At 41.1% G+C, this 12897-nt stretch overlaps 1 protein-coding gene across 1 annotated transcript in view; it reads right to left on the reverse strand.

Annotated features, from left to right (window-relative positions):
• The window catches only part of PCSK2 (proprotein convertase subtilisin/kexin type 2), a 93202-nt gene that overhangs the window by 2966 nt on the left and 77339 nt on the right, over positions 1 to 12897 (reverse strand). The window contains exons 9-11 of the mRNA XM_042894097.1: positions 5747 to 5962; positions 4360 to 4460; positions 1677 to 1904 (exon numbers count right to left, since the gene is read on the reverse strand). Of these exons, the coding sequence (XP_042750031.1) occupies positions 1677 to 1904; positions 4360 to 4460; positions 5747 to 5962 (545 nt within the window). The remainder of the gene's footprint in view (positions 1 to 1676; positions 1905 to 4359; positions 4461 to 5746; positions 5963 to 12897) is intronic.

The following is a 12897-nucleotide window of genomic DNA, read 5'->3' on the forward strand; positions in this document are numbered from 1 at the left end:
CACAGCACCTTCCCAGCACTCGCAGTCCTGCTCAGGACCTAGGTTTTGCAGTGAAATATGGAAGTGTGTCTCTTTCAAGGGGCACTGACTGCATTGTGTAAGTGGAATGCCTTCTCTTGAAAAGAAATGAGAGTGTAAATCCAACCTTTCCCTTTGCTACTGAAATAGTGCATTCTTCAGAGAGCAGTGAAAGCATTTCATTCAAGCGTTTCCTGACTTTCAGGAAATCTCTTCCTGAGACAAGCTCTAAGTCTCAGACTAAGTCTCTAAGTCTCAGACTGAGACAGTCTCTAAATATTGTTCAGCACATCACTAATACCAGCTCAGGCCTGTCTCTGTCCTCCTCTCCTAGAAGGTTGATTTCTTGGGACTACTTGCAGAGTAAATACACATTTGTGCCCAGATCCTCAAGGCATTCACTTACCTTAAACGGTCTAAAAATGTAGCATTCTGAATTTTCAGGATGTGCTACTGCAGAAGCTATAGGTATAACATAAATATTATATAGCTAAAGTATTTGAACACCTCAGTCTGATTCCCTCGAGATGCATTTTGTGTTCCTCAGCACAAAGAAAATGCACTATATGGCAGCTGGAAGTGAAGAACATCATCTCACGGTTGCTATCTGCTTGAAATTTCTCTGCATGGGAAGCACCAGCCTCAAAGCAATCTGATTTGTTATCATCTGATACCTACTTACAGTGCTTTGCCATGCTTATATCCCTGGCAGTGAATGAGGGAGGACCTCACAGTGTGAGTCTTCTCTATCAGCACCAAAATATGGTGCCCTGTTTCTGCTAATGGGTAATGCTGCTGTGGTACACACCCCTGTGCCATCACTATCTACCTAAGTATATAGGGAAAATAGATACACAAATATATGTATATATAGACATATAGAACACATATAGCAAATGCTGCTGCTGCATGATCAAACTGGAAAAACAAGTGGAAGTGCAGTAGAAATTTCATTATCAAATACAAACCCATCAGGACGATGGGAGCAAACTCAGTCTTTGCTTAGTAGAGCTATCTACTACAAGGGAAGCATATTGGATTAATTTCTTCTTATGACAGAATAATGATGCTTTCAGAAATGGCACCGAAATGTCAGATTTCAAGTGTTTCAAGACATAAATTGGCCATCATTAGGTCAATTTTTCAATAATTGAATTGAATGATAGCTGTTGTAGTCAAGTAGTATTAATTCACTTGTTGACTCATTCACTTTAGCACGCAAAGGTAATCAGAAAATAATTTGACAACCTAGCCTGCCTGCAATTAGTGACTTGAAGAACAAGCCAAACACAATTAAATGCTGTAACATTCAAACTGAATGTCTGGTGCCTATAGATGACTGTTTCTTCTGAAGATAAATCTGCCTGCTAAAATAGGTCAGCAGGACTTGGCTAAGAAGTATTTCATGCGGCAGCAATTTGGGCAATTTATGGGGCCAGCCTCCCAGGTTTTCACTCATGCACAAGCTCTTTATTCACACAAACTTTGGTGCAAACATACCAGTAAGCACTTATGAGAAATGGATGCTGCTATTGACACTACTGGTGTTTATTATGTGTTCATTATGTTTCTCTGCTTATCGAGCTCTTTGTCAAGGTATTTGCATGCCTGTGATCTCTTCAATGACTGAAAAAACAAAACACATATACTGGACTTACTCAGGTTCCTGTATTGACCCCCCAACACAGTGGAATCTCTCGGGAACGGTCTTCCAGTCTTTTGCCATCTTAACCATTGCTCCTGCATCTAGGACACCATAGCCAAACAAATGATTGAACTCCAGCCCAACACCATTCCTACGCCACCGATGAACTTCATCATGAAGCTGGTTCCTTTTGGAGGTGAGAACTGTCAGATGCTGCATGTCTCTCCAGGTCAGATCCAAGCTGTGGAAAAGTAACAGGGAAAACAAACAGTACAGTCTTTTCCCAGAGATATTAAATAAAATAACGTAAGTCCTTTGCTGAAATTTGCTTCTGTGAATCTCACAGAAATTGAATCTATGCACATACCAGTAAAAAGCTTCTGTTGATTTCAAGGGAGCAAGAATAGTTTCTGAAAGCAACTGCTTTCAACTAGACATGAACTATCTACTATCTACTGGGAATGAGTAGGATAACATATCAGATCCTGAAAACAATGCAAAAAAAAAAAAAAAAAAAAAAAAAAAAAAAAAAAAATTATGGACAACTTTGTGAAACCCTTGTCTTAGATCTCACTCTCTTCTCCTTGCCTGCTCCACCTGCTTTTTCCATGGACCTCCCAAGGTTCATCCAGAGCAGCTCTGCTCAGATAGAGCTGGTGAGCTCTAACAGTCAAGGTCTCGGTCATTTCAGCAGACTGCAAATGTGGATATATAGGCTGTGGGTGGCTGCAGGTTTGCATTGTAAGTTACTATAGAGCTTTATCACCCATGATCTGCTAGCACAAATGGATGCACTAAAGGAACATTTGTCTAGATTTTGTGATCATTTTTCATCATCAGCTCTTGTCCTCCTAGCTTTGCAGTGATTATGACGATAGGAAGGGCACTTATAAGTTATTATTCTGGAAGATTCAGAACTGACGTTTTAATTCTACATAGCTGAAGCTATTCCATTTGTTTTATGAACTCTTTCAGCATTATAATATGTCTGATTCAAATCATCAACCGAAAAGGTTCTGTTTTTCAGCTTTCTGTGCCCTAAGTAATGCATGCATGCATGCTGAATGTACACCAGAATAACTAATTGCTTTCATTTTTTCAAGGTGACATGAGATACAGAACACCAAAGATCACTTGCAAAACTTTTTAAAATGGAACTTCCCATCTCACAGATTAGCTTGTTTTCAGAGACATGTCAGATGCACACAAGCTGAGAGACATACTGCAGGCAAGAGCAGCCAGCATGGGAAATTGCTAGCCATTCCTGTGAAGGCAACTGTTACTCATCCAGGGAAATTCTGCACAATACAACAGAAGTTTATGACAGCCAGAGTGGTAGAAGACACGGACAGTTCTTTCTTTCTTTCCTTCTCAGCAAAGGCTAGAGAACCAGCTGCAGACCACGGGGATTAGTCTTAATTTCTACTCACAACAGTTTGATAAGATTTATTACCCGCTTCATGGGCAGCCCAGATAAAGAGTAATGATCATTATTACTGAGAAATTAGGACTGTAGTCCAAGTTAAACATGCAGTGGTCAGAAAATTCATTAAATCCTTATTTGTATGGCCATATTAATTTATTACATTGTGGCTGTCCCACTGAACAAATCTGATAGTGGAAGGATTGATCGTCCAAAGTTAAGATACTTGGCACGTTTGTTTGACACACATAAAATCTGAAAAATGAGAACTGGCCCAAGTTGTGCTCTGAGCACAATAATCACTGCTCCACTGGTGATATAAATTTTGTCTCCTCTGCTAAATCTTCATTCTTCTATATATTGTCAAAGAGAACTATGTACATAGTGTTCAGTTCATGCTGAGATTACAGCAACTGAAGCTGTATAGCTGAGCAAATGCTCTTCCATTTCATAAAACAGTTCAACACAAAGGAAAGAGATGGTGTAGATTATTGTAAGGAAAACTTTTCCTAGTCATTAGAAAAGAAGATAATGAGGCAAGATATACTAGAGGTCTCCAATGTTATAAATAGCATGAAGAAGGTAAACAGACACTGGATATTTGTTCTTCCACATAACACAGCAATTATATAGCACAAAAGCAGATTACCAGCCATGGGATAAGGAAGGACAAAAGAAGCATTCCACACCACTGCCAACAAATATTATTACTGTGGAATTGATTGACACTGGATGATGCAGATGCCAAATCACTGACAAGCTTAAAAAGAGTCAGACAAATTCGAGCTCTGCCTGTGGCTGTTAAAAGGGATAGGCTGATCGCTCCCTCCCCAAACAACTGATTGCCCAGGCTGCTTACATGAAAGATCACTGTTAATCCCCGCTTCTTACTCACTCCGCTATATATTTTCCACTGTGAACAGTCCGTGGGACAAGATGAACTCCCATCAGATACTACAGATTCATTATTTTGCTTTTGTAAGCTAGGTGCTCCCCACTAAATACGTGGAGAAATGAAGTAACCTCTCCCTCAAATAGTGCTGGGAAGACAAACCCCTGGATGTACAGGACACACAGAGAGCAATTCAATCAAAATGTATCTGCCTGTGGCTTGGGGAAGGCCACAGGTCGCCCTGTAAGTCACCAGCCATGTCTCTATCCAATAGCGCATCAGCTGCTCATCCTGCTTAATCCAGCAGCCATGTTCATACGATGAACATTAAACAAACCCCAGGCCCACTCCGAGCTCACAAGGAATGCCTTAACAGCATACTTAGCCTCCAGGGCCAAGGCGAACACTCCTGCTGCTTCAGGGGCAGCTGCAGACGTTCCTGAGTGACGCAGGGTGCAGTTGCCATACAAGTCTGTTGTAGCCTGCAATGATATTAGATTTAATTAATGAAATGAGTTACTCCATTTTCCTTGCAGCTGCAGATGTAGAACAATATAGAGAGTGGAGTTTTGCACTTCAGAATAATTGTGCATTTGTTCAGAGGATCTGTCTTCTTTGGAACTGTGTATGAATTTAAAGTATTGGGGGACATAGTTACAGAAGGTAAGAATGCAAGAATAGGTTACGATGTAGGAAAACAACTTTCACTACCACTTAGGTCTCAAACTTAAACAGATATCAGTTATTTCCTATAAGCAAAGTTTAACCAAACTTAAGTTTCGCCTTAAGTTTCATTATGGTTGTCATGAGTGTTGGAAACTAGAATTGTTAACAGTACTGAGATTTCTAAGGCTTATACAACTCCAAAGCCAAGACTGGCTGCAGTCTTCCATGCAGACCTAAGGAAAACCTTAGAAGTGCATTTTATGGCGATAATTACAAAGGTATCACTTCAGCTGATACCAGCACAATGCTGACACCAAGACAGAAAGCAGTATTTTTCTATCTGCTATTGCACACAGGCATTTAGGATGCTACCTAAAATGAATAAAGTCTTTGGAGCTTGAGATAGAGTTAAGGAAAATGTATAATGGTTTTTGGGAAGGGCAGACCTTGAGTTACTACACCACAGTTTTCCCTTCTGTGAATCAGACTACATCCTGGCTAGTCTGGAGGTGCTGAAGAGCAGTATCAGTATAGTGGAAGGGAATCCCAGTTAGACTCGAACATAAAACACATATTTTCTACTAGTAAGTATGGCCCTGTAAAGGACTTGAGTATGGTGCTCCACAGTGCTCTCAATGCTTGACTGTATCTCTGAGGGTAATCTGAACATCCACATTTCCTCTAAGGCAACTGACTGTCTGTTTGCCCTGTTCAGCTCCTAGTACAGCAGAAATCTGATTCGTGACTGCTCTGCCAGAACAATTAAGGATGATTTCAGATATCAAACCCTTTTTTTTTTAGCTTTAAACAGAAGCCTTTTGTCAAATTGTCCTCTGGAAAGAGGGCAATTGAACTTCTAAATCTGGTTTCTGATAAAAGAAAGCACGAAATATATGAATCTCTAAGATATGGAAGATCACTGTTGTTCTCAATGTTAATTCCACATCTCCTCAGCTGACAGCCTTGGCACAATCACATGCTGCAGACGAGAAAATATCCATCTGAACAAAGGACCATCTGGAGCTCCAAAGCAGTCAGAGTTGTAACGGGTCGTGGGAGTGCAAAAAGACAGCAGCAACACCACAATAATATCTGGACTCACCACGCCAGCCTCCGGATTTCTCTTCCTCCCATTACTGAATGTGGAGGCTAGGGTTGAAGAGCAGCTTTCATCATACAGAGCTGTCCGTCCATCATTTATTGCAGAATTGATGGAGATTGTCCACATACTTGATGCATAACCGTCACAGTTGCAGTCATCATAGCTGCCCCCATCTCCAGAGGCCCAGACGTAGATGCTTCCTTTCCCTCCCCGGCCCTGTGAAAAGGGAAAGTTGGCCCTCCTGGATTAAACTGCAAATAGAAAACAGCACCTATGCTCAACAGCACACGTAGTTGTGAAACTAAATGTCTCTAAAGGAGAAAACTGGTCCAAACAAAATATACGCCAGCTGTAAGCTGAAATAAAATGGGCTTCTGCAGGTTATTAAAATTGGTTAACTGGCAGCCACAGCCAACTTTGCAACTTCATGCACACGGAGCGTTTCCATTTATCTCCTGCTTTGTTTGATGAAGGTTTCTGTGCCATATGCTAAGACATTTTATAGATTCATTAGTGCTTATGTCAAGGTCTAAATGCTTTAATGAAGGTGTTCTTTTAAAAGCAATATAGGTCATCTCAGACACTGGCTTTGTAAGATCTAATTAGGTTTGGACAAGGGCTACAAAATCTGTAAAGCCAGCACCTTTTTCCTCTCAATACTCTCAATAGATTTTCTCTTAAGTATCACTGACACAGAGCTGTTTGGTTTTTGTTGTTTTTTTTTTGGCAAGTCAGCTTCTATGACCAAGCAGAAAAAAAGAAATCAAATGAATCATCTACAGAAAGATGGTCTACCAAAACCACTGCAAAGTCCAGAGATGAATGGGAGATACTGAAGCTATGACCTTCCTGTTAAAAAAATTTGTATCCTCTCCCATTTCAGGTAAGCAAGGACTGGGAAGGGATCAACTCCACTCCGTCTTCTCATGCCATCCTAAGACTGGAAGAAGGTAAGACCTCAGAGCCTTGATGCTTGGAGGAAGATCAATGCCACTGAAACCAAGCACAGATCTCCCACTGATAGCAGCACAGCCAAAATTTCTCTCTGTTTAGTCTAATGTCCAGTGTTTACTTCCAGCAGCATCACCAGGGTACAAGGCCTCAATTTAGCATACTGTTTGTGTGTGCACTGGGTAGAAGATGAGAAAAAATATTTTCTGGTCTTTTCATTGTCCAGCAAAAAATGGAAATTAAAGCATATGCAAACAAAGCAACTTGCAATGGTATTTTAATAAGAACCTTTTCTGCAAATAATTTAAATAAAATCTGAGCTCCCAGCAGTAGCTTCTATTTTTCATCATACCTCACTGAACAGAGCAACCTCATTATTTCAAGCATCTTAGAGGGTTACATTATAATCCACTGAATTGCACAGCAGGTCTGCTGCCACTGGGGTACGTAACACCTCAGGACAGAGATTTTCATAATTAAGATGATGACTATGAAATAAGTGTACTGAAATCAGTCTGAGAACTCCTACCAAGATCTGAGATCAATCATTTTAGTTTTAAAGGAAGAGGATGCTGTGGCAAAAATACATAAAATCAAAATAATGAGCTTGTGCTAGACTGCTGCTACCTGGGCTTTGGACTCAGTTCCCAGACTACATCACAAGCTTGCTGTCCTGCCCACATGCACCATCACACCACCGTGTCACCATCTGTGCCTTTTGGACAGCCTCAATGACAGCTAGAGCACCCACCCATCCCCAGAAGACACACTGCTAGTGCCAGGAACAGGATGTTTGGCATGTCTGGGACTGATCTTAAACAAGCCTTTCCTTCTAGCCATTCTGAAGAGAGATGAAACGCTTAATTTTCATGTGACAAATTCAGGAAAACAGTCTGGTGCCAGGCAGTTAGCATTCATACAGTGTCGGGAAGCAGACTTTGCCCTGCATGGCAAATGGCTCCGTGCTGCCAAAAGCGGGAATTGCTGCAAAGCAGCACACCCCACAGATGGGATTTGTGGTGGATGGCAGAAAACAGGTAGAACAGATTGCTGGTGGGTTCAGGTGGCATCCACAACGGAACTGAAATTTGGGGTTGGGTTCGTGGGTGTAGTAAGCCTGCTAAGTGCTAGTGAGGGCAGGTATAATGCCATCACTGCCTATTTGGAGAACAGTCAAAGGATATCACTTCTATGAGAGTTGCATCCACAAGCGTGGCATAATGGTGTTTTATGCTGATTTGTTTGGTTGTTGTTTTTTTTTTTAATTACCTTTTAATACTCTAATTTCTATTGTATTTCCCTTTCGGCCAGGACTCAAAAGTGGCAATTACTACTGGAAAAAGCTGATAGCAGCCCTAGTGCAATATTTGCAATGATTCTTAGGGCGGGTTTGCAGAAGCAAACTGCTCATTGACTGTCCTCAGGCATTACTCCAAGTACCATGCAGAGATGTATGGCTTCAAAGGAAGTTAATTTTCAATTCCCTGGATGGTATTTGTGCAAACCAGAAAAATCTCACTGGGGTCAACCAAGCATCATACTTAAAGCCAACTGAAAGCTCCTTTTACATCTCAACTTTTATGAACCTCAACAATTTCAGTGGTGTCACTCAACTTAGACTGCTGTAAATTTAGGACAAAAACAAGATTGGACAAGATGCTAGTAATAGGCACTAGAAACACCAGAGGGAGCCTGAAGGAAGATCGAGAAATAAGAGGGAAGACTGCAAGACAAGAAGGTACATTTTAAAGAGTATCTTTTCTCCACAATCCTGTTGAAATCTGTTCATTTTCCCCAAAAGCAATACAGAGCTTGTCACTCACACTTCTGAGCCATCTGAAGCCACAACTCGCACTCACAGCTGAAAATGGATGTCAGTGCATTGAGGAGCAGCCTAAAAGAGTCTCACCTCTCAAATCACACTAATCCAAATGAAATCCTGAGCAAGGCTATATGCTCAGAAAGTCACAGACAGCTACTGAGAAGTTTTCTTGGCAGAAACAGCAGGTTTTCTATTTCCAGTGCTCTTTGTGAGATGTTGTGCTACTGGCAAAAAATATCCCAGAGAAGTTTTATTATCCATTTTCTCAACTTCTAAAGACCATAATCCCAGGAAAATTCCTTTACTGAACAACCTTGCACAAGTGAGCAGGCAGGGAACTGCAGTCTAATCCATTTTATGTAACTTAAGGTGAACTCTTTTTCAGTTTTTTATTGTGTTCATACATCATGCTTGCTGGGCTAGTGCCTAAGCCAGTATTCCTCTAAGCTTTCACTCCTGGATCACACTTTCCAGATAAAAGCTGGTGGTATTGGCAAATAAATCTCCTTCAGCTTCCCTTGGCCCTTCTTGTAAAGACTGTCAGGTGTTCCTGTAACAGCTGGGCCCGTAACACAGCTCAGCCTCTGCTTTGGCTCCTGTAAGTTGCTCACTCCAGCCCAGCAATCATGGTTGCTGAAGGTGGATGGAAGGAACATCACAATCTTTACAGCCTGTCTCTGGTACAGACTCTCTGGCTTTGCAACTTTTTTTTTTTTTTTTTTGCATGACACAATAGTAATTCCTCATTTCTTCTGAAGAAAAAAAAAAGAAGTGTCTCACAGCACCTTCTGTATATTTAGTAGCAATTTTTGTGCCTGCTAAGACATGAGCTGTTTTTCCAGGAAAGGCAAAAGAATTCTACAGCTTTTTCAAGTCTCTGCCATTGGTCTTAGCAACTTTTGGATAGGACTTGGCCAGTTACCATTCTTTATTATTTTCCACTTATTTCCTCCTTAAAGAGTCCTTGTTTCTCTTTCAACAGCATCATTAGAGCTTTTGGCACTGAATTATTTGGAAACCCTTACAGGTTTTGTAATTAAGAACTGCATCCTTCAATAATATTTGCTAATTATCCTGCCAAACTGTGGTTTGCAGCCCAGGGCATGGCGTATCCAGAACACGCTGCTCTGTCTGGAGGAGCTTTGCAGCACTGGAAATTTCCATCATGTTCCCCAGCTGGGGAACCCCAAGGCAAGGAAGGATGTGGAAGAGCTGCAGCACCATCTGCCTGCTGTTGGGACCTGGTGGATGTATTGGGCTGGGCTCTCCAGCCATCGAGGAGCTCTCCCCACCTCTGCCTTGTGCAAGTAGCCCAGCTGTGTGGTTTAAGCCAGCTGGAATCAGCAAGACCTTGGCATCGCCAAACTGTTACTGTTTTTATTTTTGCACTGCCAGGGTTTTCTGGAGCCTGCCTGTGTTCTCCTGCATCTCTGACCTGCTGCCAGCTAGCAGCCCATTGAGCCCTTATTGACTTTGCTAGCTGGCTGACTGGTTCCTCCTAGCAGATTTCTAAAGCAATTTAGGTCAAGTCATAATCACCCAAGTACATGAGATTCCTTTATGAGATTCTCAAAGAATGAGCCCTGGAATTGTCAAACCCTAACAAAATGCTTTATATAACTTACTCCAGTCTCTATTAGGTCACAGAAGAATACTGAACTCCCCTCCAACAATCCCCAATTAACTGTGCAATTGTTAATACTTCCTTTCACTAAAAATAGTGCTTGAGCTATTTTCTATGCCTAAATTATTGTTGAAACTAGATGGGCTTCTGTTAGCCAAGAGAAATGAGTGGAAAAATACAGTTTTGGTGAAAAGAAGCAGCATCAGCTTTCAATTATGGTTCACCTCAGCAGGAAGGGAGCTTGGAAAATGCCAAGAGAAAAGCTTCTATTTAAAAATAAAATAATTCCGCCAGCTCAAAATCAAACATTTCTTCTTTCCCTTCCAAATTTACTCTCCAACATAAATTTGATCCATTTTACAAAAGAAAAGAACTTGATGATCAGTACAAAATAAGCAAAATCCATCAATTGAAATGTTCTGGCTCAGCCTAAACTAGCAATTCCTTTTTGTTGGATCCTGAGCTGCACATCACAAGTGATAACACATTACTATAGCCCAACAATTCTGCAGATACAATTCTGATATTGGTAACATCTGTAAAAAAATCAATCCCATTGCTCCATGCTGGTCCAAGCTACTGCAGTACAGCAGTTTTCTACTCCTTATGCGACAGTCATCTGAATGTTTGTGAAGGGCAATATTTAACGTTGTCGCAGGATCAGGTGGAGCACAAGCCTCACAACAGCCAAGGTCTTCAGCTGACCAAGGCATGCCCGAAGCAGCAGATATCACAACAGAAACCAATGAGATTTGGGATTTACACCAGATATGTGTATTCACTCCCTGAGCTGTGGCAAGAAAGTAGATGCTCACAGACTGATCTCCAAATCTGGAGCTTGTTCATGGTGATGGGGCGTGCATCCCATCACTAGGTTAGAAAAGCTGCTCATGCTGTTTTACTGAAGCCTGAAAGTATCCCACTCAGCCAAATGGGTAAACATCAGAAAAGCTGACATACAATATACTCATGTGGGATTGTAATTTGGTTTGATTTTAGCTTAAATACATAAGACAAGACTTGTAATTGCAATGCATATTCTAGACACAATAGCAATATGATAGTAAAGGGCTCCAGAGATACAAAGAAGCTTGTAAGGCTTCCTTAGAAATGAAGTAATCAGAAGACAATGTCATAAAATAATTTCCCTATCCTCACTTGGCGACTGAGCCAACAAAACAATGTTAGATGTAGTTGCATATACATTAATGATGTACCCATCTCAGCATATTTCAAACAGCAAGAATGCAACGTGCTTGGCCTTGGATGGAGGCAAATGAGAAATATTTCATTTTCCATGCTATCTTTTCTTCTTCTACTATTGAGCCCAATTACAGAGCCATGATGAGACTATAAATTCTTAGTATTGCTCCCTTGGCAATTTGCACTTGTATAGCATTTTCTTAGGTAGAACCATATTATGGAAGCAGCATTTTCACCAACACAGGCATGAATGGATCATGTCTTATATATCCTGGATGAGCTGGCAAAGTCTCAAGAAATTAATTCAGTCCATGAGCAACTCCTTGCAACTCACTAATACAAAAGCCTATATCATAAAAATGCAATAGATAGAGACTAGATTACTCTTTTTTTTTTTTTTTTTATTTAATATCTGCCTTAAATTCCAATTGCTGAAGCTGGAAATATTGAACTCATAAAACAGCAAGTAAGAAATGTTTACTGGATATTGCATTAAAGATGGGTTATATCTGTAAAGCGTGGGTGGAATAGTTCTTGAGCTAGTTACTTTTTTCTTACCTTACAGTTTAAGATGTCTGATGACATAATCCTGATTGAAAGGTACCAGTGAACAAAAGATACATAACTAAGAGAGTTGTGCTACCACTGGGAAACCACCTGTCCCTCCAAGTTGTATAGCCCCCAAAATAGGTAAGCACAGCTCACACGAGGGATACATAAATCACACAGCATTGCTCTGTCCAGCCGTATTTTTTACAGAATGCTACTACAGGCTCACACCCCTTCTCTGAAATGAAAGTTCCTCTCAGCCATGATACAGCTGTTACTCAACACTGGGCTATTTATTCCCAAATCTACCATGGCAGTTTCTGGCCCTGCTCTGTGTTTTAGTTTGTAGCTCTGCACCTGGAATAACCACCCTCTATAGCTCACTGAAAAAATGTATCTGTAAACATGCAATACATTAGGGGCAATGCAACTGAGCATATGAGAAGGCTGGTTGGTACAGGGGTAAGGTATTTCAGGACATCCAGAACAATGTTAGGTCGGTGACTTACTGAGGCTGTAAAGAAATATGACTCTTTTCTCCCTATATGCCACAATATGCTGCTGTCCACAGATGATGCCTAGAAGCCAGACAGTAACATTTCATTAAATAAATCCATTACAGCTCCTGGCAACTGTGTTTAAAGAGGGAGCAACAGAGCACATTCACCAGACAGAACCGCATTTGTCCCTTAGCCCATTGCAGGCTACCCTAATGAACATCTGACTCAGGCACAGTCTAGCACAGTTGCCTGTCACAGTGAGCAGCCAGCATCAGATGCCTTGCAGCTCAGGGATATTTGTGTACAAAACTACTTCAACCTCTACCCTCAAGTGCCTGCTAATTCAGCAGTGAGCTCATACATCTTTGCAATGCAACTGCCGCTATTCAGTGATCCAGTCACACTGCTGACTACTGCCCCTAAACAAAAGTCCTCTGATAAGACAGTGAAGAACAGATTGTATGAAAAGTGAGTGAATTGTGGCCTAGCAACAAAAAACAGC

Source organism: Lagopus leucura, unplaced genomic scaffold (genome assembly GCF_019238085.1).
Source record: "Lagopus leucura isolate 7727_CA_CO unplaced genomic scaffold, USGS_WTPT01 Super-Scaffold_73, whole genome shotgun sequence".
NCBI classification, from domain to species: domain Eukaryota; kingdom Metazoa; phylum Chordata; class Aves; order Galliformes; family Phasianidae; genus Lagopus; species Lagopus leucura.